We start from the raw sequence: 26374 nt of genomic DNA, 5'->3' as shown, positions 1-26374 counted from the left end.
TCTAGGGTCCAGATTGGGGGTACCACCTTGGGGACACCAGTTTGTGTGTACCATCACAGAACCATTGTGCAGAAGATTGGTGTGACCAGGCTTCTGTGCACCCCTGCAGGAACACCCCCAAGGATTTCACCAGTAACTGTCACAGGCTCTTTTCCTGTAGAGCCTGAGACCCAACTGAACACTGTGTATTCAGAGACTAAGGGCTGGTGACCCCTGGGTCAGTTTCAAACATCTAATTGTTTGCCTAGTTCAAACCCAAGGGTTTTAAATTATGCAAACATTAACAACCAGAAGACTTCTTTAAGAAACTTATCTTAGGGCTCCTGTAAGATTGGTCTTGTATCAGATAACACTTGCCACCAAGCCTGACAATGTGAAACCTAAGTTCGATTCCCAGAACCTAGAACCATACCTCAGAAGGAGAAAACTGGATTCTAAGTTGTCCTATGACTTCCGGGTGCCATGGTATACGTGTCCCTCCACCAACAAATAAATAAAATGAATGTAAACAAAATAATCTGATGTCTTTCTGCTCTTCAGGAATAAGGGAAATTTGGCAAGCTGGGCTGTTGTCATGGCAACAAAGGCTGCCCTTTGAAAGGCCATGTGCTTTGCATTTGTTGGAATCCCCAGCATTCCCTACTGTCTCCGGGTTTGAAAGGCAAATTCCACTTATTGGTACGTGTTAGTTGAGAGTATTCATGGAGCTGGGAACTTTACCTGTTTTGCTAAGGGTTTCATTAGGAAATTAACGTGTTCCCTACAGCTGGATAGTAAGGGAGAATTCAGTAATGGGCTATTTGCAAAGAATTAGAAAGGACTTAGGAAAGTAAAAGGGAATAAACTATACAGCATCCCAAAGTTATTAACTCCACCCGAGGTCTGAAGGGATTCAGGCAGGGAGCCTGGAAGTGGAGGGCCACTGTCCAAACTCAGGCAAATACTGTAGCCTGTTCACAAGTCTGCAGCTGATAGCGCCTCAAAGAATCCTTACATACACAATCCTGCCTCCCACCAGTTTGCTCTGAATCTCTTCCCACGGGCCACACCAAAGCCAGGAGACAAAGAAGTCCACCCACATAGTCCTCCCGGCACACAGAGCTGGGAGAGGGGAGGAGATGGAAAGGATCTGAAGGAAGAGGCTGATCAAAGAGAGCCTTCATGTCTCGAATCCTTCAAAGGTAGCAAGACAAAAAAAAAAAAAAAAAAAAAAAAAGACAGAGGAGGAGGAGCAAAGGCTTGAGCATGCATAGCTTTCTACAGCTTTCTGTGGACATTAAACACCACCCCCACACCCTCTATGTTTAACACAAAAATGTCTGCTCCCTGTGCATTACCTTGTCCCCGATCTGACTTGATCACAGGTACCTGGGGGACATGGGGTGGGGGCAGTGACAGAGGATCAACCTCCGAAGCAGCAGAGACAGACTGCAGACTGGAGTGTCCAGTTAGTGGTGGCAATATTCATGGTTACAGAATGGCTGATAGCTTTAGTCCCCCATCCTGATTGTCATGTGCTTTGGCTACATGATTGAACCACAGCTTTCCCAAAGACTGTGTGACCTGCTCAACACCCCTTTAGTACGTTCATACCCCAGTGACACCCATCTTGTTCCATGCAGCTGGGAGCTCCCATCATGTGAATGTACACAAACTCCAACCCAGGTCCTGGAAACAGAGGATGAGTAGCAGTTGCCCCAAGTCTGTCATCTGTTCAAGCTACCTTGATCACTACTGAAGCGTAGCTGTGAATTATCCCCAATGACACATACACTGAAGACATGGCCACTAATTCAAGGCTCAGAAGGGAGGCTTAAGGATTGAACCAGGAGAGAGATGACCCAACCAGTGGCTGAGTCACAGTTTGGTGGGAAGACTGGAAAGTGGTAGAAAATAAGAGAAAGGATCCAGATAGAGGATGTACGCCAACAAAGTAACCTAGGTAACCTAGGCAACTTTTATCCCATTCCACACTTGCAGAGATGTCATCTACTACAAAGTCAGCAGGGAGCTAATAATCTATGCTTGAGTGTAACTTAAAAATTAGTGACTTATTTATGTGTATATGTCTCTCTCTCTCTCTCTCTCTCTCTCTCTCTCTCTCTCTCTCTCTCTCTCTCTCTCTCTGAGATGATGTCAGATCCTTTGGGGCTGGAATTTGGAATTATAGGCATCTGTGAGACTTTCAGTGTATTTGACTGGAGAGCTGGCTGAATAGCTAAGAGTATATATTGTGCTTACAAAAGACCAAAGTTCAGTTCCCAGCACCAATGTCAGGAAGCTCACAACCATCTGTCGTTCCACTTCCAGAGGGATCCAATGCCTCTGAGGGCATCTGATTCATAGTTTTGTTTTGTTTTGTTTTTTGAAAGATTTTTTTTTTAATCTTAAAAAGAAAGCAAGTTTGAGATGACAGATGGCTTTAATATCACAGACACCCTAACAGTCCTGAGACCTCAAATATTGAATCTTGTATCTTTGAATGACTGTGTATCTGAGCACATAGATGTGGTTTGAGGGGGTGCACATGTATTTGTGTGCAAATGTCAGCCTCAAGTGTGATCCAAGGGTTCCATTTACATTTTGTTTTGTTGCTTTGTTTCAGAGTCTCTTTACTTGGCCTAGGACTCATCAAGTAGGATAGCTTCACTAAGTTGGCTAACCAGCAAATCCCTGAGATGTGCCTGTTTCTGCCACCTCTGCACTGGGATTACAAACATACATTGCCATGCCTGACTTTTTTTTTTTTAATGGATTCTGGGGATCAACTCAGTTCCTCATGCTTGCAAGACAAGCCCATTACCAGTTGCAAAGATTAGTTTAATTGTCTACTTGACACAATCTAGAACTGCCGTGAAAGACTGCAACAGTGAGAGATTGCTTAGATCAGATTAAGGAGACCCAGCCCATTATGGGTGGCACCATTCCCTAGGGCAAGGGTCCCAAACTGAGTAAAAGTAGAGAAATGAAGCTGAGCCCAAGCAAGTAAGCAAATGGGTGACATGCACACAATCATGTCTCTCTACTTCTGACTGGATGTGCTGTGGCCAGCTGTTTAAGTTGTTACTTTGACTTCCATAAAACAATGGACCCTTCATGGCCTTAAGTTGATTTTTGTCAGAGTATTTTATTGTAGCAACAGAAGTGAAACTGACTGTGTAGCAAGATTTGCCCAGTGGAATTTCAGAGTTGCTGTGGACCATTGGCGGTCCTGCCCTCCCACACCTTTCTCCTTTTCTAACAAGCACATTTGTTGGGCTTACCATATTGCTGTTTCATCACTGTATGAGGAACTGTGTGGAGGGGTGTAGGGAGGAGGTAGAAAATTTTCCTTTCTTGTTCACATTTCTTGGAACTCAGCTGAGGCATACCCAGACATTCTGTGGATCAAGAGAACCCAGACCTTGAGACTTCCAAGGCATTTGAGTCTGACTTTCAAGAGTTTTAGAGTCATGGCGATACGTTTCATACTGCTGTCGGAAACAATGATCCCCATTTCATAATGAGTGCTAGGGACTCAGAGGAGACAAATGAGGCTGCTGATTTTACAGCCTCGCACAAAGCATCAGCCTAAAGAAAAGGCAATCATGGCCAGCATGCCATTTTGGTGCAGAACAGTTAGGCTTTTATATTCCTAATTGCATTTCCCTGCTCCACCCTGAATTCCTCATTGGCTGAGTTCTTTAGAGAGGTACAACCTTCCCAAAGTCTAGTATTAACCCGTCCTCAGATTCCTCTTCCTATTGAATCAGGATGCAAAGCCTTATCTTATCTAATATATATCCTGTTGCTCGAAGTTTCCTCCTTTTCTGATACATGGGCTCAGTCTTGTAGCCAAGTGCTAGTGACTGTTCAGTTCAATCTTAGGATACACTGAAAGCACCTAGATATGCAAACATAAGAGGCCAGCTAGGGAAGACATGTGCTTAGTGTTTTCTCCTCAGCTGTGTTGTTCTGATGTACTTTAACGCACCTCAAACTGAAATAGGCCACAATTATTACTTCTTACATACAGGAGGAACTCACACCAACCTAACACAGAAGCTTGGGGTCAACTGATGCATGGTTCTCAATAGGTCGATATAGCCACCTATCCAAGACTGTCGTGAAAGGACCATGTCCCTTCTCCCTTTAAAGTAGAATGTGCTTCCCCACCCTTTGACTTCGGACTTAGCTTGGCTTGATTTGGACACTCAAGTATTACCAGAGAAAAACACAAGAGAAGGCTAGACTCTATCTGGTCAGGAGAGCAGCTCCTGGGCTGGTGATGTCCCTTTAGGCTGGATCTGCCTGAATGAATTCATTTGGAGTAGACCTGGCTCACCTGCAGAGAGAATCTAAGCTCAGATGGTCACAGCTCAAGATATATAGAGAGATGGAGGTGGAGGCAAATGTAGATATAGATGCATATGTATATATATTTATATATATATACACATATATATGTATGTATAACTATTTTATGGTTGTAGCTCAACTAGTAGTGTACTTGCCTGACATGCACAAAACTCTAGGTTCAATCCTCAACACTGCATAGAATGAACATAACGATTCATGCCCCTAATGCCAGCACTCAAGACGCCAGAGGCAAGCAGGTCAAGGTCATTTTCCTCTATGTAGCAAGTTCGAAGCCAGTCAAAAGACCTTATCCATAGATAAATGAACACATTTTTGTTGTCTTCCATCCCATTGGGGTTAACAACAGCTAACTAACAGACTTCCTTTTTTTTTTTTTTTTTTTTTTTTTTTGTATTTGTAGTCTTTTCATGCTGAAACTTGTTCAGGGCACATTGAGACTCTCCAATGAACGGCATAGACATTGGAAAGTTCAATGCACTGCTGAAGCCTACCCTAAACCTCCTTAGAAAATGGTCATCCTTTTAAATCACATTCTTTAATATTTCTGTTTGAGAAGGCTTATCAATTGGAAATATGTTTGACTACAAGCAAACAAGGGACATATTGGATAGGGAGAGGAATCCATCCATTTAAATGGCCTTTAAAAATAAAACTAGCTTAAGGGGCTAGAGATACTGCCCAATGGTTAATGATCTGTCAAAGGACCCAGGGTCAGTTCCCAGAAGAGTGGCTCACAAGTGCCTGTAACTCCAGCTCTAGGGAATCCAATACCCTCTTCTGACCTCCACAAGCATCTACACACAATTTTAATACTGTCAGGTTATCTCTGGAAAACAACTATTTAAAGATAATAACTTCAAAATTCACTCAAACCCCATATGCAATCAGAGCACTGTGAGACACTGAAGTGAGAGCCTCCTTTGGGAAGCCCACACCCGTGCTCTTACTTTCTTCTCAACTGCCTCTCTGTCTCTTAAGGTCTGTCTTTAAATTATCCATTCTCTATTAAATTTAACAAACTACTCTGGGGCTAGTGAGTCATCAAGTAAAGCCACCAAACCCGATGACCTGAGTTCAGTCCCAAGACCCTCATGGAAGAAGGAGACAACTACCTCTCATAAATTTCCTCTGACCCCACCCTACTTCATGACACATGTACTCATATACATAAACATGCAATCAATGATGTAATGTTAAACTCAAAATATCTTTTAATCTGGTTCAAAAATAAGTATTCCAGCCCATCCTCCTTTTTTTTTTTTTTACCCAATTAAGACACATGACCCCCAGCAATGCCTCCAAGAATTTCCCCAGGGACTATTAGGTCAAATAAATAGTTTCTTCAGGGAGTAGGTGTGGTTCCTTGAATTTGGGGAAGTTAGACTTATCTCTGCCATCTCAGATGACTCAGACGTGGCCCAAACCATCTCCGTCATCTCATGGTTAGCTGGTGGCACTGGATCAGGCATGGCCTGTGACCACCTTCTTGCCACAAAGAGAATGAACACATAGAGGTGGCTGCACGAGGATTTGGAAAGCATATTTTCGAGTGTCTAGTTGAATATACTCCTTAAATGATTCACCAGTCTTTTCAATTTTCCTTATGGCTCTAAAGCACACCCCAAGCTGGGAACTTCAAGCATCATTAAACACACCGAATATGACAAGGTATAAGGCAGGCAAAGCAAGAGAACTGAGGCGGAGTGTAGCTTTCAGATGACTCCAAGCCCTGCCCTGACTCTTAACCACTTTACCATCCGATGTGTTGAGATTTTATTTTGCTTTGCTTTTTTGAGACAAGATCTCACTGCACAGTTCAAGTTGACCCAGAATTACCTATGTGGTCTAAGTAGGCTTCATATTCAAGTTTATACACCAAGCCATCTCTCCAACCCCAATTTTTTAAAAAAAGATTTATTTATGTTTATCAGCTTGTATGCCTGCATGCTGGAAGGGGACATCATATCCCAGTATGGATGGCTGTGAGCCATCATGTGGGTTCTGGGAATCGAACTCTGGACCTCTGGAAGAGGAGTCAGTGCTCTTAACCGCTGAGCCATCTCTCCAACCTCAGCCCCATTTTTTTTTCTTTTTAAACTGGGTCCTTGTCTTTTTTTGGCCGACTTTCTGGCATCTTCTTGTCATCTTTGGGCAGATGGCGGGCGAGGCTCAGAGAGTAGTGTCCCCGATTATTTTTATATGCATGTATGTGTGTTCATGCAGTTGTGGCTATCCAGGCATTATGGGTGGTTGTGCCGGTCTAAGGATAACCCCTAGTGTCGCTATCAGTAATACCATCTACTCCTTATAGGCAGGTTCCCTCTTGTTCTGAAACTCACTGATGCCTGCTTCCACAGCACTGACATTAAAATCCTGCCACCACACCTGCTATTTTTATATGGTTCTGGGGACTGAATACAGGTTCTCAAGTTTGCAATGCTTTGCAAAGGATTTGCCAACTGAGCCATTCCTTTAATCCCCACACACACACACCCCAGCAAGATGTTCCACACCTGTTCCCAGTTCTGTGCTTCAGTATTTGTTTTCTTCTGCTTTGTTTCCCTGAACATTCTTATTTTAATCTTTTTTTAAAAAATGTGTATTCATGTTTTGCCTGCATACGTGTCTAGGTACTGTTTGCCTGCCTGGTGTCAGTGGAAGTGGAGTTACGGAGACTGTGTACCACCATCTGGGTGCTTGAAATTGAACCCAGGTCCTCTGGAAGAGAAACGAGTGGTCTTAAGCGCTGATCCATTTCTCCGGCCCTCCCAGAATTTCTTTGAATAATTCTCTTGGAGAGTCCCAGCCTCCTCTCTGAACACGTCTGAATTCCAGAACCCAAGAAGTAGGCGCACACATCTAGGAAACTGTCTAACCTAAGACAAATAAATGTATGTCTGGTCCAGCCAGAGTATCCACCCTACACCAAGTATGGAGACAAATCCTTGTAATCCTGATACTCAGTAGGTGCAGGCACGAGTGGATTTAAGTCCAACTCGAGCTACATAGTGAGTTCGAAGCCATCTTGGAATTTTATTACCTTTTTTTTTTTTTTTTTTTTTTTTTTTTTTTTTTTTTTTTTTGGTGTGTGTGGGGTGAGTGTTCGTTTACTATATAGTTTGCCTGTTGAGGTTAGGGTATAACTTGTAAGAATCAGTCTTCCATCTCGGGTTCTAGAGATAAAACCCAGGCCATAAGACCTAGCGACAAGCACCTTTACACGCTGAACTTTCTCTTAGGTTCAAAGAGCTACGAACTCGAAATTAGATCACTCTTAGAAACCATTGCGCAGGCGCCAGCCCCCTGAGCGTGCCGTCCTGAAGACCCGCCCCGAAAGGACTCTTGGAGCATGCGCACATTACAGCGTCGCTGACACGCCTCCGGAAGCACTGGCAGTTTCGGGGGCGGGATCAGAAAGCGTATCCGAGGGGCGAGAGACTCGGGCGGAAGTTGTCCCGGTTGTGGCGGCGGAGAATAAGGCCTTGGTACGGTAACAGGGACACTCCGGTAGGCTGGAGCTGCGGGCGCGGAGCCGTCTGAAGGTACGGCAGTGTGGGGAGGCTGGGCGCTCGCGCGGGAGGTCTTGGTCTGGGTCACGAGTGTCCGCGACAGGGGACACTGCGCTCCCTCCGACGGCGGTGATGCGGGACGGCGGGAGTGACTCCGAAGCCCCGGAGCCCCGACTTAGAGTCCTGCGGCCTCCCGGGCGACCTCCTAGCCAAGGTCACCCCGCAGCAGGTGCACCGCAGGCTGGAGCGCTTGGAGAATCCGCCCCCGGAGCGACCTCGGGGTCGAGCCACCCACGCGCGAACCGACGCCGCGAAGGAGAACCTCACTGCTGAGTTTCGCGTCTTTGTCAGAACGTTGTCACCTGTTTTTGTCCTCACCTAGCCTCTTGTCAGCTGGAGTTTACACTTTGCATCTCTGGTGCTGACAGTCTTTGGACTTTGTCTTTACCCCTGTCTCCTTGGCTCGGTGGTTTTTGACCCTGCTACTGCCCCCTCAGGCCGCCCTTTGGTTCAGGGTACAAATGTCACACGGACTTCTTGGCCAAATTGTCTGTTTTTCTCTCTCTCTCTCTCTCTCTCTCTCTCTCTCTCTCTCTCTCTCTCTCTCTCTCTCTCTCTCTCTCTCTCTCTCTCTCTCTCTCTCTCTCTCTCTCTCTCTCTCTCTCTCTCTCTCTCTCTCTCTCTCTCGTTTTCTTGTTTCTCTCCCTCCCAACTGGGTTTGTTTAGGCAGGGCGGGCCTTGTCTGAACCTCTGAGGGCCATGGCAGGTGACTCATGACCCTGTGAAACTCCCCTGTCTGGGCAACATTACCAGTGGCCCAAACACAGTCTGGCCCTCAGTTCTGACAGGTGTAAGCAAACCTAATAAAGTGTCAGGAGCTACTGGCCTTCACAGTGAAGGATCTAGGCAGTTTAGTGAGTCTTGAACTTCTCCTCCTAGTAGTTTGCATTTTCCAGGAACCCCCAGGTGGCCTCCAGTGCAGTCTGAAACTGCCGTTTTACCAGACCAGCATCTACAGACCTTAGGAAGGACCAGACTTCCATCTGCCTTTGAGACTCTTATCCTAGCACAGTAGCAGTTTCTAGGAACAGCTTAGTGAAGAACTTAGAAACCAATAGAAATTCATTCCCTGCTTGTTTCCAAAGTACTGTCTGAGAGGAAGACACAGGGATGAACACTAAAACTTTTGAAGTGGAGTATCTAGGATACACAGGATATGAAACATAATTTATCAAGTGCTAGAGTCAAATAGGCTGCCGCTTAGTGGAAACAGAGTTTTAAGAGATGGTGAGAACATTCTAGAAATGGTTTCTGCATAACAGTGTGAATGATATAGTGTCAACATAACTGTGGTTTGGAACATTTAGTTGAATCCCCTGTAGTGATTGGAGCCAAGCCCTTCACAGCAGTGGGTTCAGCTGAGACTTAGAAAGGAGGTTGGGGCCCTGAGTTACTTTAAATCTAGGGGCAGCAGTTTTCCACCTGCCTCCCTCCTGGCCCCTTTGGAGTCAATGCAGAGATCTACTGAGGGGCAACTTGAGAAACACATTCCCTTTGACATGCAAAGAACTTGTAAAGCTGGAAAAATACTCCTTTATTAGAGTAGAAAATGGTCTGTTCTTTTTTCATAACCTAGGCTTTTTTGGGTTTGTTTGTTGTTGTTTTTTGTGTTTTATAAACCTTACCTGCCTTTAAGGTCATTTTTCAAGCATTTGGCTTTTTATTTTGTTTTGTTTTGTTTTAGTGTGGTTGGTTGGCTAGTTGTTGCTTTGGTTTTGCTTTTTGCTTTTTTGAGACAGAGTTTCTCTGTGTAGCTGTGGCTGTCCTGGAACTCACTCTGTAGACAAGGCTGGTCTTGAACTTAAGAGATCTGCCTCCCAAGTTCTGGGATTAAAAACCCGTGCCACCATGCCTGGCTTTGTTTTGTTTTTTGGTTGTTTTTGAGACAAGATCTCTCTACAGACAGGCTGGCCTTCAACTTTTGGGATTCTCCTGCCTCTACCTCCTGAGTGCTGGTATTAAAAACTTGTCAACAGCCTGGCTTCAAACATTCTAATATGCCTAACACTTGACTTACTGTTGTATTTCATTGACTCTTAGATGCCGTCCGGTGTTCATCTCCAGCACTTGTACTTCTTTATCCTAACTAAAAACACTTTGGCTTAGAGTTTTAAAGAATAAAATCAGTGCACACTCTATTGGTCTTAGAACCGTGAAAACATAAACAAAGATCCATCAGTTAAAGTGCCCGGGAAATGGACCAGACCGGCTTTCTGAGACGTTCTAAGCCCCACTCTTTTGAATACTGTCTGCTTCAGAGTTGCATCCATAGTTCTTCCAAGTGAAGTCATCCTTTGTGTCATCATTCATCTTGCTTTACTCATGACCTCAGTAGCCACAGCTGTTAAAACGGCCACATACATCCTGCCTGGTGTAGCCCAGGGTAGCTCCCTGAACTCCTGTTCCTCCTACCTTTACTTCCCAAGAACTGTGTTTTCTGTGTGGGCTGCCAGCTCCAGCTGACATTTTGAACTGAAAGGAGATGAATGCTCCTGCTGGGCTGCTTAGCTACAAACCAGTAGCTCACAAATCCTCAGAGTGGGTCTCAAAATTCTTCAGACTTAGACAACATGTTGCCTCAGTTTTTCTTCCTAGCAGAAGTCCCTTCCAGGGGTGTGACACATGTCAGTAACAGTGAACTGAGGAAAATAAGTGTCCTTAGACTCAGCTGCTTTAAAAACAGTGGGGCTTGCCCAGAATGCTCTGACCCAGTATTGAGGTTTTTGGGAAAGGGGCAACAAATGTTGGAATGCTGGGAAAATGGAGGCCAGAGTTGGATAGGGAGAAAACAGTAATGAGGTGGTGGGGTCCCAGGAAGCAGCCTACTTCAGGGAGCTTTCTTCAGAGTTTTCACACCATTATGAAAGGTTTGGAGATCAAGGGGGGACCGCTGAGACAGATTATTCTTTGAGGTAACATTCTAGAAGAGTGTTGGACTTCATGGGTGATGTAGACACTAGCGTGGCAGGGCTGAGGAGAGCATGAGAACTGTGGCAGAGGGTCCCTTACATGCTGGGGCCGAGAGGAGGAGAGAAGGAGATTGACAAGTTTCTCTTTGGCTCTGCAGTTGGTTGTTGCTGAGGGTAATGGATAGTAGTCACTTGAATCTGAGACCTTTAGGTAATCAATAAGCATCTTTCCTGGCCAGCCACTCCTGGGTTTGACCAGGCAGGAAGGCAAGAGTCTATAGAAACACATCACTTTAGTTCAGGTATTGTCACACAGTTCAGCCAAGATGGAGGGGTGGTACAAAATGGCCTGCTCTGCTCACACTGCTAAGTCTGACCGCCTGAGTCTGACCCCCAGCACCCATGTGGTAGAAGGAGAGGACACGTTAACGTGTAATAAAACCTTATTTAAAAATACTACAGAAGCAGAAGCCAAGAGCTTCTGTATGATGGTTCCTAATAAATACTTTTGCTTTGATGGAGTCTTGCTGTGTAGCTCAGGCTGGCCCTTGAGTTCTGGGATTACTTTGACTGGCCAGCGGCAGCCTTGATCACTGTCTGCTCCTCATACTGTTCATCAGGGAAGCACATGTAAACACAAGTTCCCTTTTTTAAATAAGATTTATTTTTATTTGCACGTGTGAGTATAAGCATGTATGCCATGTGTATCGGGTACCTACAGAGGCCAGAAGGAGTTGGATCCCCTGAAGCTGGAGTTATAGGCAGTTGTAAGTCACCTGACATGAGTCCTGGGAACTAAACTCGGGTCCTCTGAAAGAGCAGCAAGAACTCTTAACCAGTGAGCAATCTCAAGCCTAGCACCTTAGGTTTTTTTTCAATGTGATTTTTCCTTTCAAAAATGAGTGTGATTTAATTTAATTTACAGCAAAACTGAGAAATGCATTCTTGCTCTGTATCCATTCAGACAGCTCTTTGATGGCCATGGCATAAGGAACATTATCCTGGGAACACAGCTTTGTTCTTGGGTAAGCTACACATTTACTAATAATATATTTTTAGGACTATATGTTGTAATCATTTTTTTTATCAGCAAATACAATGTAGTTTTTCAAGTTTTTTTTTTTAACTTAAGAATTTGTTTCTATGTGGGGATGTTTTGCCATCATATGTGCCTATACTACATGTATGTACCTAGTGCTCATAGAGGCCAGAGGCCAGAAATGGGCATCAGATCACCTAGGACTGGAAATGGTTGAGAGTTGTCCTGTAGGTGCTGGGAATCGAACCTGGGTCCTCTGAAAGAGTAACCAATGCTCATAACCATTTCCTAACTCCTTGCCAAGGTTTTAATGGGCTAGATCAGATGACTCCTCTTCAGAGGAATACTGTACATTTTAAGGCTTGGCACTGTAGTACTTTATATTAATAGGACCCTTCATTTCAGAGAGAGGTTTCTGCCAAGTGATTTTTTTTTTTAATTAGAAAGTATTCATTAGAGTTAAAGTTAAACTTCTGGGACATCCCCATCCCCTACCCCTGCCTGCTGCTGTGGCCTGAGCAGGGCTTTGTCATGTGAGCTTCCGTTTACTCTCTGAACCTAGTAGGATGTTGAGGCTCTAAGGTCCAGGGTTTACAGGCTGTTTTGTGGATGCAAGGCATTTGACTAACAAGAAGAATTTTGGTAAGCACAGAGTGTTGGTATTTTCTACATTTGTGCCAGACTTTAAATTTTCTAAAGCAACATTTACTGTGCTTACATGTGCCTTCTACAGTGAACATGCAAATTACCATATGCTCCGATTAAAGACATCCCTGGAGGGCTTCAGTACAGGAGTTGGTAGGTCTGCCTCCCTGTTTCATCGCTGTCTCTGCTCTTTTAGGGTGTTTAGTCCCCGTTGAAATGGTGTCTGAGATTTGATACATAATTTTCTTAGCTAAAGAATAGTGTCTACTGCTCAACTCATCGGCATGGAGGGGTGACAGAGGCAGTCTGTTTCAAGGGAGTCTTCAGTACAAGGTCCTTTACCTTCTGCATTATATATAAGTACACTGTGGCTGTCTCCAGACACAGCAGAAGATGGCATCAGATCTCATTATAGGTGGTTGTGAGCCACCATGTGGTTGCTGGGATTTGAACTCAGGACCTCTGGAAGAGCAGTCAGTGCTCTAACCCCTTAATTTTATTTTTAATTTTTATTATACTTTTATTTACTTCGTATGTTCATGGGCCTGTGCCCACTACATGTGGAAGTCAGAAGATAATGTGGGAAAGGCAGTTCTCCATCTACCATGCGGGTCCTGGGGATTGAACTCAGGCTTGGCAGCAGGCCCCATTACCCATTACTCACTGAGCCCTATCACCAGCTCTTATCTTCCCTTTAAAAAAACATGTAATAGCAGCTCAGCTGAGTGCTGGTGGCACACATCTTTAATGTCAGCACTCATGAGGAAGAGGCAGACAGATCTCTGAATTCAAGGGCCACACAGAGAAACTCTAGGGGCAGGTGGGAAGGAGGGGAAGCATATAGCTTCTATGAATGATGAATGAATTGGGATTGGCATAATTAGTTTAAAAGGATCATTGCTGTTGGAGTTTTGAAATTATGTGAAAGATAACATAAAATTGCTTGTTCACTCAAGTTTGATGTTGACAGATACCCTGAAGATTATTAATGGCTTGCTCATAACTTAAATTAGCTAATGTAGTGGCACCTCATCCAGGCTGAGGCAGGAAGACTGCCCCAAGTTTGAAGCTATCCTGAACAGCATAGTGAGACCTTGTTTCAAAGCAAGAATTATCTAAATGATTTGTGAAGCATACTGGTGCTTACCTTCCTTTCTGTCTTTCTGCACCCCACCTCTCAGACTCTGATTGGCCTGAATATGTGCTTTGGTCTTAAATCTCACCACTTCCTACTAGATGATCTTGGGCAAATAGGTTGGCCTTTTGGTCTTGTCACAGTAACTATTGAGGGTTGCTGCAAGCAGGACCAAATGAGGTAGACATTATAAAGTGCTATGGGTGCAGAGTCTGGAACAGTGTCTGTGTGAAACATTTTATACGTAAGCTGCTTCTCTGTCTGTGGACAGAGGAGTCTACCCTTCACAGATTGAAAATGTTTAGGAAGGGCCAGAGAGATGGCTCAGTGACTCAGAGCACATCCTTATCTCCGAGAGAGTTCAGTCCCCAGCACCCTTGCACAAGCTGCCTGGAACTCCAGCTCCTAGGATCTACTACCAGCTTCTGGCCTCCAAGAGCACCTGCATTCACATATACAAACCCACGCATACACACATGTACACATAGCTTAAAATACAATAAATTCTTTTTTAAAAGAAGGTACCTGGGGGCTGGAGAGATGGCTCAGTGGTTAAGAGCACTGGCTGCTCTTCCAGAGGTCCTGAGTTTAATCCCAGCAACCACATGATGGCTCACAACCATCTGTAATGAGATTTGGTGCCCTGGTGTGTCTGAAGACAGCTACAATGTACTTATATACAACAAATAAATAAATAATATATTTTTTTAAAGTAAGGTAACTGTATTGCTAGTATATAGACTTTCTTGCCGTCCCATAAGCAGTGCAGTCTGACACTGTGTACACAGCCTGTCAGGAAGTAGAAGTGATCTTGAGATGGTTCAAAGCAGGTGGCATGTGAATATGCATCATTTTTTCAGAGGGCTTGAGCATCCACAGATTTTTGATATTTGAGGGGTAATCCTAGAACCAACTCCCACAGATACTATGAGACAATTGTGTTTGTGTACATACTTAAATGTGTATAGATTATGACATTTTCCTAGTTACCCAGTGTTGCATTAACTTTTCCTAGGGAGATGCGAACAAACGTTTATTCATCCCAGATAGGGCACCAAGGACAGAGCAAAGTACGATTCCACCAAAGTCCAACTTGTCGAACCAGTGAGTGTATCGGGCTTGCTTACAGAGTGTGGGTGAGGGGCTGCTTACAGGGAATGGGTAAGCACTCCGGCATGGCCAATAACCTCTAGGAAGCAGCCTTATGGAGTCCCCTCTCACCTCCTATAGTTCACTTGGGAACTGAGGGGTGGGGGCATGAGGGAGGAATAGTTAAAGTCCCTCTAGGGAGTGTCAGTAGCTCCATTACCATAGTCCTGTTTGTCACTGTGTTGTTTTACCTGTTAGTAGCCATGGCTATCCAGCCAAGGTATTTCCTACTCCAAACTGGTACAGTACCCAGTAATTTTGTAGTTGTTGCTCAACACACACTTATTGTTTTAATTGTTTCTGCTTGGGGCCTTTTGTATGATGCTGTTAATGGACAGTATGAGCTTTGGTATGGACGTCTTCTGTGTTCTCTTCTGTTGAGTATGCTTAAGAGTACAATTGCTGGTCTGTATCCTTGTAACTGTCTGAGAAACTCCCAACCCCCTATCTGCATACCTACCAGCAGAGTGTAAGTGTTCTGTTCTCCATCGGACACCTCTGACAGTTGTTAATGTCTCTTATTTTTCTTGCCATCTTAGTGGCTGAGAAAAGGGTTCCTTATAGTTTTCATTGTTCTAGGGGCTCAGGGCAGTGTGCTGGGCTTGGAACCAGGTGTCTCCCACTTGGCAGGCAGGCAGGCACTCATTGTGGAGCACTGTTGACGAGGGTCCCTTTTGGAATCTTTGTCCACCCTTTTCACCAGGATTATTTACTAGGTTTTGTATGCACTCAGCTCAGGTTATCATAGTAATATGATATGCAAATACCGATTGTGTGTGGTCTCTCTCTTTGATGATACCACTATGGTGCACGGTGCTATATCTCCCCCCTTCCCCAATTCTGTAAATCCCGTCACTGTTTTCCAGACATACTATTTTGATTTCTCAGACCTAGACTACATTTGATGAGGCCTTCCTTGCAGTTAGCCCCAACTTCAGGCCTACTCCTGCCTTAGTCCATCAACACATTAACCTCACCACATCTTATTCTGAGATACTTGGTGCTGCTTCAGTCCTGTTTAATGTTGAGAGTCAGTGTTGTAGTATCATTTCGTTCTGTTGCTGTGATAAAACCCTGTCTAAATGTAATTTGGGAAGAAAGCTTACACTGCCAGGTGACGCTCTAACCAGGAATGGAACACAGGGCAGGAACCATGGAAAGCTGCTTATGCTTATTGGTTTACTTTCTGACTCAACAGGCTTATGCTCTGGTAGTTACTTACACTGCCTAGAGATACTGCCACCTACAGTAGGCTGGGCCCTCCTACAGCAATTAGTAATCCAGGCACTTCCCCACAGCCACAGGCCAATCCCTCTAGGCTCTAGGCTGCAAAGATAATAAAACCTAACTAGGGCACAGCCTCTAGCAGACAGGATGAGATGTTACTGTTTCTCTGAAGATCATTGCTGCTCTGCCAGGATTGCCAGGAGCAGGAAGTTGAGTTGCTGGTCAGAGGTATCTGATATCTTAAAGCCTATGGCTCACAGCTCCAGAATCTTGGAGTTCAGCTCATTTTTCATATCACTTGGATAATTTTAGTATTTGTTATGTGTGATGAGAGCCTGTCTTGATGTCTGGTGACTCAAACTTTATAGTGGCTGGACCCATGTGCAGCTCCACCCTGGCTTCTTAAGGTGTCAGACCTTGCCCTTGAATGACGGTTGGAGTGTCTGTCTCCTCTGCAGGGTTATGGCCCTGTAAGAATGATAGTGTTCCTGATGTCTTCCTCACCCGTACTTTGCCTGCAGCTTCGTCATTGTCTTTTAGTGAATCCTGGAATTGATTATTTTTAGCCAGTTAAAACAGCAGCTGTAGTGTAAACAGGCTATAGCCACTTCTGAGTGTGTTTACAAGTTCAGAGATTACAGAACAATGTCACAACCCACCCATCCTAAGAGACAGGGTCAGTTACCACCTTGACAAAGATAAACAAGCACGGTGTATCTCCTACTTACTTTTGCCCTATGAAGTGAAATAGTTGATCTTCAGTTATCTGTTGGTTATTCTAGGCAGTCTCACTATGTAACCCAAGTGGACTTCAAACTCATTCCGACCTAAGACCCAGTGCTGGGCTCACAGGTGTACCCCTCTGTGCCCAACTTTGAATTAGCTGTGAGTTCAGAGGCACGAACTACAGAAGCGTTGTAGAGCCAACAACATTACAGCCATCCAACAGAAGTTCCACTTCCTTCTAGCAGACTTTGTCTCCTAGCTGAAGGAATTTTAAGGCAATCCAGAAGCTTAAGGAACCTTTTATTAGAATGGGTGGGAAAACAAGACAGGTAGAGTCTTGGGAAGTGCTGGAAGAAAGGTGATGAATAAGAAAGAGGAAAGGTAAAAAAAGTTCAGAATGGGGGGGGGTCTGGAGAGATGGCTCACTGGTTAAGAGCACTCACTGGCTGCTCTTCCAGAGGTCCTGAATTCAAATTCCAGCAATCACCTGGTGGCTCACAACCATCTGTAATGGGATCTGATGCCCTCTTCTGGTGTGTCTGAAGACAGCGACAGTGTACTCATATAAATAAAATTAATAAATCTTAAGAAAGAAAGCAAGCTCAGGATCAGCATGCTTTGGATTTAGAAGGATGTTGGTAAGAGAAAGAAGATAGAAAAGTAGGCAGGCTGTTTGAAATTCTGCAAGCTATAGCTCATTGAGATTTTATGCTGTGTATACTGTTTCAGTAAAGGGTAATTATTCTTCCTGTCTCCTTAGCAGATCTTAAAGTGTATCCCTTCCCTGAAGTGGTGATCTCCTGGCAAACCCAGTAAGATTGAGTATGAAAGGAAGGGACAGTAGTGTGTAATGTTTAGAATGTCTCTTGTCTCCACCCATGGCCAGGGTTTTATTGTTTTAATCAAGAGATAGTAACTAAACCTCCTCCACCCTTTCCTCTTTCATATAGTGTTTTAAACCTGAAGGAGGGCCAACTATGATGTTTCCCTATCTTAAAGTCCAGATATTCTCTACGTGGTCCAGAGCTAATCCTAAAGGGAGTCTGTCCTCCAAGTAGCAATTCTGTGATCACAATACAGCTATTGAGATACTGTACTCCTGCTTCTATTTGATCTTTGTTATTGCTCTTTTTTTTTTTTAAGATTTATTTATTTAATGTATATGAGTACACTGTCGCTGTCTTCAGACACACCAGAAGAGGGCATTAGATGCCATTACAGATGGTTGTGAGCCACCATGCGGTTGCTGGGAAAGGACCTCTGGAAGAGCCGTCAGTGCTCTTAACCACTGAGCCATCTCTCCAGACCTACCAGTTCTTGCCCTTTTCAAACCAGCAGTCTACAGTGGGGAGAAATACCTAGAGGATCTCTACCCAGATATTACTCCCAAAGTTTACATAAACATCTGTCTGCCATGCAGATTCACGGTCAGCTTCCCTTTTACAAACTAGACACCTAAACAGTCTTATGCTCTGTTATTATGCAATGTTTTGGGATATATAAAACCATAAAGTAATGCTTTGCTCAAAAAGCATGGTCGTATCTAAACATTATTAATGACTGGCCCAGCATTCTAGTCTCCTTGGAGAAAGCAGGGTGACATGATAGGAAAAAACCTCCGTGGCCTGTAGAGTTAACACTGACCTCATTACTTCGTTTAAAACAATCTTTTAACTTTAGGAAAGCTTGAAATAACTGAACTTAAGAACTTCAAGCCCTGCATTTGCAGAATAATTGGGAGGACTAAGGGAAGGGGCTGGTCTGAAGCCCAGTGGCAGACTCTCACCTGGTAAGAGCCCTGGGAGGAGAGGAAAGGGGAGAGCCAGACCTAGTGGTACACTCTTTTAGTCCCAGCATCCAGGAGGCAGAGGCAGGAGGGTCTCTGCATTTGATGTCAGCCTGGTCTACAGAGTTTCAGGTTAGCCAGGACTACAGGGGAAGAGAGAGGAGAGAGAGTGATGTTACACTTGTTAAGAGCAAGTGATTAAGAACACCTCAGTTTCTTCACTTGTCATCTCTCGTCTCAAGTGTGACTTCTGAGGAATTGAAGGATAATACAATTATAAGGAAGATTTTTTAAGAACTGCTGTAAGCGATTGCTCAGCTGGTAAATGCCCAGCAAACATTGAGGACGCGAGTTCAATCCCCAGCACTTACATAAATAGCTGGAATGGTGGTGGGTGCTTGTAGTCCCAGCACTGGAGAGGTAGACAGGGTGTATCTTTTGGGACTGACTGGATGGCTAGCCAGCCTGGAGGTGGTCTTAAAATCACAAGTGGAGGCCCCTAAAAAACAGATTAATATTGACCTCTGTTCTGCCTGCACAGAGGATCCTACCACTACACACTCACATTAAAAAATACACATATAAACTAAGTTCTTTAAAGGATAGCTTTTGATCTTTGTTTGAGTTGTCTGGCTCTGTCTATGTTTCTTAGAAAACTTGGTATTTATTGATGATTGGTTTATAGTATTAGATCAAGGTGATACATGGCAATGATAAATGTGTGTGTGTGTGTGTGTGTGTGTGGTGTAGGAAGAGTTTATGCTCGTATGTGCACTCATGTGTGGAAGCCGTCAATTGATAATTGGGTGTCTTTGGTCACTCTATTCTGCATATTGAGCCTTCCTTCACTTATCCGTGAGCTCACCCATTCTGCCAGTCCAGCTAGCTTTTTCCAGGGATCCATCTCCACCAGAATTACAGACAGGCTACCACACTCACCTAGCATTTACATGGGTGCTGGAGATTTGAACCCTCAGCCTCAAACTTTGCAGAGGAGCACTTTCCGCCTGAGCCTTGCTCTAGGTGTTCCTGTGTACATACACTGCAGAGTCAGGGACACCAGCAGGACTTCAAGACAAGGGAGCCAGTCCTGTATGGAACTGTCTCATGCAGTGCCCGCCAGATGTTTCTAGCAGCAGCACGGGCCATCCTTACTGTTTTCTAAAGTCTAGTAGCAGGGATATAGCAACTTCCTAGTAGGTCTATAAGTCTTTCAGCAATATAGAAACAATCAGATAGGAAAACCTCGCTTTGCTCATGTCAGAAGTCCTTAAGGAACTAATCGCCACGACCCCAAGAGTGGCCTGTACTGCCCAGCAGCACAGTGTTTCCTCGTGCTGAAAGACTGTTTATCATTTTCCTGACTGACTGCAGCACCATCTCCTTCAGTTCTTCCCTGAACTCAAGTCCAGTGGTCACCTTTAGTGTCTGTACATGTGTACACGTGGGAGCTTGTGTGTGGAAGCCATGAGTCATCCTTCTGTCCTTTTTTTTTTTTTTTAAGCTTGGAGCTAACTGGATTGTCTAGACTAGCTGACCAAGAGTGAGGATGGGGGGATCCTCTTGTCTTCACCCTGAAGCATTAGGGATTGCAACCAGTAGCTACCATACCTATCATCCTTTACCTGGGCCCTGGGGAACCAAGCTCTTGTCCCATGCTTATGGGACTGAGACCTGGTTCAGTTCTCTCTCTCTGTCTCTCTCTCCCATTTTGGAGTGTACATGGAGGGAGAGGTTAGAGAACCATACATGTTAAGCATACATTCTACTCCCAGTTATACCCCAGCCCCTCCCACAGTCCTGTTGTTCCTTTCTTTAGTTTTGGTAAATGTGGGGAGTCCAGAGATTACAGATGACTTATAAGATTTGTGTTTGTTTATTTATAGGTACTAGTAGAGAATTTGTATGCTTGGAGATATATCCACTTTAGATTCTGTCTTCTCACCCACAGACAGGGCAAAATGGAGATTGCTGTGTGGGTAGGGAGTGGCTCTTACTTTGGGGACCTTCAGCTCTTACAGGCTGATCTTAGGGGACTGACACACATGGATGAGTGCTCAGAGGCAAGGGCATTAGATGGAACTTGGGAACTTGCCTTGTTTTTAATGCTGGGTGAGGGGAGCTCTTCAAGGTGGAGTTGGTACTAACTTTTCCTTTTCTTGCAGCACTAAACAAAATTGGTGATGAAATGGAGCCTGGAACAAACTCTTTCCAAGTAGAGTTTCCAGATTTTTCCAGCACCATTCTGCAGAAACTAAACCAGCAGCGCCAGCAAGGACAGTTATGTGACGTCTCCATTGTTGTCCAAGGCCACATTTTTCAGGCACACAAAGCCGTTCTTGCTGCCAGTTCACCCTACTTTTGTGATCAAGTACTCCTGAAAAACAGTAGGAGGATTATTTTGCCCGATGTGATGAACCCAAGAGTGTTTGAGAACATTCTTTTATTTAGCTACACAGGACGCCTTGTAATGCCTGCTCCAGAAATTGTTAGTTACTTAACAGCAGCCAGCTTCCTCCAGATGTGGCATGTGGTGGACAAGTGCACTGAGGTTCTGGAGGGAAACCCCACAGTCCTGTGTCAGAAGCTAAACCACGGCAGTGACCACCAGTCTCCCAGTAGCAGTAACTACAATGGCCTGGTCGAGAGCTTTGAGCTGGGCTCTGGGGGTCACACTGATTTCCCCAAAGCCCAGGAACTGAGAGACGGCGAGAATGAAGAGGAGAGCACCAAAGACGAGCTATCATCTCAGGTCACCGAGCACGAATATTTGCCCAGTAACTCATCCACAGAGCATGACCGCCTGAGCACTGAGATGGCCAGCCAGGATGGGGAGGAGGGCACCAATGACAGCGCCGAGTTCCACTACACCCGGCCTCTGTATAGCAAGCCCAGCATCATGGCCCATAGGCGCTGGATCCACGTGAAGCCTGAGCGCCTGGAGCAGGCATGGGATGGCATGGATGTGCACGCAGCCTACGATGAGCACCAGGTCACTGAGTCCGCCAATACCATGCAGACGGAGCATGGGGCCCAGCCTTCAGGAGCAGAAGAGGAGTTCCAAATTGTGGAGAAGAAAGTGGAAGAGTTTGACGAGCAAGCAGAGGGCAGCAACTATGATGAACAGGTGGACTTCTACGGCTCCTCCATGGAAGAGTTCTCTGGAGAAAAGCTGGGTGGGAGTCTAATTGGACACAAACAGGAGGCTGCCCTTGCTGCAGGCTACAGTGAGAATATTGAAATGGTGATGGGGATAAAAGAAGAGGCGTCCCACTTAGGATTCTCAGCCACCGACAAGTTGTATCCTTGTCAGTGTGGGAAAAGTTTCACGCACAAAAGTCAGCGAGATCGACACATGAGTATGCACCTCGGTCTTCGCCCGTATGGCTGTAGTGTCTGTGGTAAGAAATTCAAAATGAAGCACCATCTCGTGGGCCACATGAAAATTCATACAGGCATAAAGCCCTATGAGTGTAATATCTGTGCAAAGAGATTTATGTGGAGGGACAGTTTCCACAGGCATGTGACTTCTTGTACCAAGTCCTATGAAGCTGCAAAGGCTGAACAGAATACAACCGAGGCTAACTAAAAATAGGGTCTGGCCCTTGAGTGGCATGCACAAAAATAAACTATGGTAATTAATGCAAATCTGGGCACAGATGATGCGTGCCACTTGCTATTATGAGAGAGGCTTAAAAAAAAGAGGAAGATATTTCTGAAAGACCAGCTCTAAGTAGGCCAATTAAAAGATTTAATTTCTCAAATCTGAATGTTCTCATCCTGGCCTAGAATGGATGATTGGGATAAGTTCACCCAGTGTCCAGCTGGCAAGTCAGCCCTTCCCGCCAGCAGTGGTTAAGGCAGGGGGACTGGGTGGCAGAATCTAACCCACCAGTTCTGCCCAGGTGGCAGCGTCTGGCTGTCACCATTGTCCCAAGGTCTTGTTGCATTTTGTTCTCTCCTGGTAGCTGTAGGGCTTCTGGGCTTTGCTTTGGTCACTGCATCACTGGATGCTGCCCCCCTCAAGGCTACAGCAAGGACTGCTGGGTAAGCTGTGAGCAGAGCTCTTTTTTGTCTACTTTAATACGTTCTAAAGGTTCTAGCTAAAGCCGTGGTGATGCTAGACGGGGCTTCTGAGTCCAAAGTAGGAGAAACTGTCTCCGTGCCAGACTCTGAATAAGGCACAATTTTATGTTTAATTGTAATTGGTTACGTCTATGGGTGCCAGAGAGGGGTTTCTAGTTGGTGTGTTGTCCTAAGCGTCCCTCATTTAATGGCAGGAGACGACCAGTTTTCAGTGACACATGACAAGCTGGCTAGCAGCAGCCTGTGGCTCCCCTGCCTTAGATCATGGTGCTCCCCAACAAGGGCAGCCAGGGACCACACAGCTCATGAGACTAAGCCAGAATGCATGGCTAAGAGTTCCCTGTGAGCAAGACATTGCCATAGTGAGTGAGAGGCAGCAACTTATAAACAGAAGGCTGGAAGGAATCTTTAAAACACTGGTGTGGGGAGTGCCGTTTTAGAGGGTGTGCAGAGCAGCATTGTCAGCTCTGGGTGATAGCTGGAATGTGGCTTCAAAGGGCAAAGGAGCCCTACATTAAGCAACATCATTTATAGATTCATGTTCCCCAGTTGCAGAGAAAGCTACATTTACAAGTCCTAGTAGTTTATGCACACACACACACACACACCCCACCTCCTCACTCACAAGGACAAGGTTGCCCTTGAGGTCTGTTCTGCATGGTCAGATGTTTTTGATTGGAAAGAAAGCTTGTGTTCAGAAAGCTTTTAAGCATGTGAGAGGCCTGAGGCTCTTGCTGGGTAGGGGTCTAGTGTGCTTTCCTTTACTGAAATAATATACTCTGACCAAAGCAGCTTAGGGAGGAAAAGGCTTGTGTCAGCTCACACTACCATCGTAGAGGAAACTAATGGCAGGAATTGAATATTGACAGTCCAGACTGCTGGCCAGACATGCTCATAGGCCACTCCCTCGATTGAGACTCCCTTCCCATGTGACTGTAGGCTGTGTCAGAGCTAGCTAGACAGTAGGACAGGGTTTTGCTCCTATATCTGTTTTATTCTTAAAGTTTGGCATCTCTAACATCACAGACATTCTGGCAAAAACCTCTGATATTTAGTCTCTGACACAAAGGTTGAACCTTTGACCTTTGTCTAGAAAGAGGAAAGAAAATGTGGACTCACCAGTAAAACGTTTGTGATCAAGATTACAAAACAGGGATTTATTTATAAACACTGTACCAGTCTTGGCATATAAAAGCACTTTGCATTAAAACTTTATTATGATTATAGATGTAGGTTTTTTTTTTTTAAACCTAGAAACTAGATATTACCTCCTAGTGGTTTGCTACATTCAGATGATCTTCCAGTGTGTTCCAGTCAGCAGCCCTGTCCTTGTCCCTGAGAAGCGAGTGGAGGTGTACAGTCACACTCATGTGCCTCCTACTCTTCACACTAGGCCAGTGGGCTTAGGGGTGACCTGGAGCTGGGTGAGGGCAGAGTGGTTTTGGCTTCTTAGTATTTCCACACTGAGGCAGTTAAGCCATGCTCTTGTCAGAAGCAGCCCTCATGTCCATGCCTTCTGCCTGTTGAACAGATCCGAGAGCTGTCTCCCATTGGCGTCTGAAACCCTTGCAGAGAAGAGTTTGGGGGTAAAAGAACCACCGTGGGAACCCTGGTCCTTGGGTTGTACTGGGTCAGGAATCCTCGTCCTGAGTCTGTCAAAGCTTTTGTTCACTTGGAATGTGGCGAACCCTGTGAGAAAGTGGGGTGTCGTGGTCCAGAATGTGAACGTGAGGCTTCTGGCCTGCCTTTCCCATTAGAGAGCCTTTCTGGCAGCCTGCCTGTTGCAGTGCTAGTCTCTCCCTCACCACTGCCTTAGGAAATCCTCACCCTTCCAAACGAGCTTGAATAGTTGTGGGCAGCACTGTCCAGTGTTTCAGGGATTTTGTCAGTGGCCCACCAGCAAAATATATGTCTCTACACTTGCCTGGTTTTCTCCAGTCCTCATACGAAAGGGCTTCATGGCCCCACTGGTTGCATTTCATAATCTGCAGGCACTATGCCTTCAATCTTGGAAACATGTCACAGGAACTCCTTTTGTGCTGCGGTTTGCCCTTGTGCTCTCCTGAGCCCTGACCCATGACCTTGGATTTCTTTTCTCACCTTCTCTACCCACATTCTTAGAGCCTGCTCTAAAGGCCCCCTCCATTGCAGGAGGAGCTTCCTGAACCACTCTGACCCTTGGCAGGCTTTTAGCTGTTGGGAAAGCCGCATGCTGTAGTGGGTGGCCTACCCTGTCAAGTTGAGGAACATTCTGGGATCTGGGAAAGGTGTACTGGGGCTAAGTCCCCAAGGTCAGGGTGGCGCTTTGCCTTGCCCACAAATGTGGTTGCTCCCTAAATTCTCAAATACTTTGGGAATGCTGAGGGTCATGGGCCAGGCTGCCCTTGGGCTTCTGGGATCTAGGCTGCTCTGACTGGCAAACTAACTTTATCCAGTGAATCCTGGGTTACTTTGGGTTTTGTTTTTGTTCTCTCTCTCTCTCTCTGCTATTTACATATTTAAAGGTACTAGTTTGCAAACCTCTACTGATAGTGCCCTGTGGGAAGATGCTGGAACACCGTTTGCAAATGTGATTTTTTTTCTTTATAAATGTTGCTTGAAGCCTATGTCGTGTCAGTTGCTGCTGCCTTTTTTCTTTTTATGAGGTTCCCAATGTTTCTTCCAGAAAATTACCTTATTTATGCAAGTCAGGTGACTCTTAGGCCACAGAACCATGGGATGATAAGCAGATTGTCATTAGGTGCATATCATGGATACTTTGTGAACCACCTGTGTTTTAGAAGTTAAATAGTTCTTTCTAGAATTGCTGTCTTCAATGTACAGCGTGGTTTTCATTGAATGTTACTGTTTAATATTTTCTTCTTATAGAAGAGACCATGTCTTTTTGTATGACAAGTTTTAATAAACGTTACCTGTTCATTTTGTACAAAGTCGTGTTCTCACTCATGCTTTAGTCTGATATTAAAGTTGCCTCATTGCCTTTCGATACCTAAAGACTATGCAGGTCTTTCACAGGAGCCGGGAGTGCCTGATCTCAGGAGTTACTGCCGAAGGTATCTCATCCAAACCCACCTGCCATGCCCATCCGGTATTTCGAATTTAGTCTGCAGGATGTTATGAGTCTTCCCTGGTTCCATCCTCCCCTGGGAAGAGGCTGACTGGACCCTTGGCCTTTGGCTTGTGGTCAGGAGCCATCAGAGATGCCTCATGAGAGAGGTGTGATGGAGAAGCCGAGGGCAGTTACACCTGGCTCCCTCTAGGTGCAGGTTGGCAGTGGACAGCCACACCACCTAAGGCCACGTAGCTCCAGAGCCCCACAGTTCTCATTTCACAGGACAGTAGTTGTATAGCACAGTGGCGTGGTGCTGAGATCCAAGAGCAGGCCAGTGTGGCTGCCACACACTAGTGGGCTTCTCTGCTCTGTAACGTCCCCAAGTGCCTCAGTCGGGTCCTTGCTTTGCCCTCCTGCCTCCCTTTCCCCCAAAAAGCCCAGCCCTGGAAAGGCAGCAGCCTGCTTCAGAGGCCCCACATACTTCCTAACAACAGCTCATTACCACAGACACTCGCTTGTTTTAGACCATCTTCCCACACAAACCTTCTGTTACCACTGTTTGTTGTGAGGCACCCCCCAACCCCCACCTCCCTGTTGCTGATTTTAAAGCCAGCTCCAGATTGCCTAGACTCACTTAGCGGTCTCTAGGTGGGGAAGTCCTCCAGAAGACCCTGTCTGGCCTCCTTTTGAGG

The 26374-nt window shown here is 45.3% G+C and overlaps 1 protein-coding gene across 2 annotated transcripts; it reads left to right on the top strand.

Moving 5' to 3' along the window:
• Positions 1-7812: 7812 nt before the first annotated feature.
• Positions 7813-25377, top strand: ZBTB43 (zinc finger and BTB domain containing 43; the record flags this gene model as incomplete). Of its 2 annotated transcripts, none has more annotated exons than XM_080928258.1 (2): positions 7813-7901; positions 20710-25377. In XM_080928258.1, one exon carries the CDS (start codon positions 20733-20735, stop codon positions 22131-22133), a length of 1401 nt encoding a protein of 466 aa, XP_080784384.1. In that variant the 3' UTR covers positions 22134-25377. The 2 variants fall into 2 exon arrangements, with proteins under 2 accessions (XP_080784384.1, XP_080784383.1); XM_080928257.1 differs by lacking the exon at positions 7813-7901 and adding an exon at positions 14676-14760.
• Positions 25378-26374: the final 997 nt, after the last annotated feature.

Source organism: Micromys minutus, assembly GCF_963924665.1.
Source record: "Micromys minutus genome assembly, chromosome: 13".
In the NCBI taxonomy this organism is placed as follows: domain Eukaryota; kingdom Metazoa; phylum Chordata; class Mammalia; order Rodentia; family Muridae; genus Micromys; species Micromys minutus.
The sequence above is the reverse complement of the archived record's forward strand: the minus strand, read 5'-3'. Positions and strand labels throughout refer to the sequence as shown.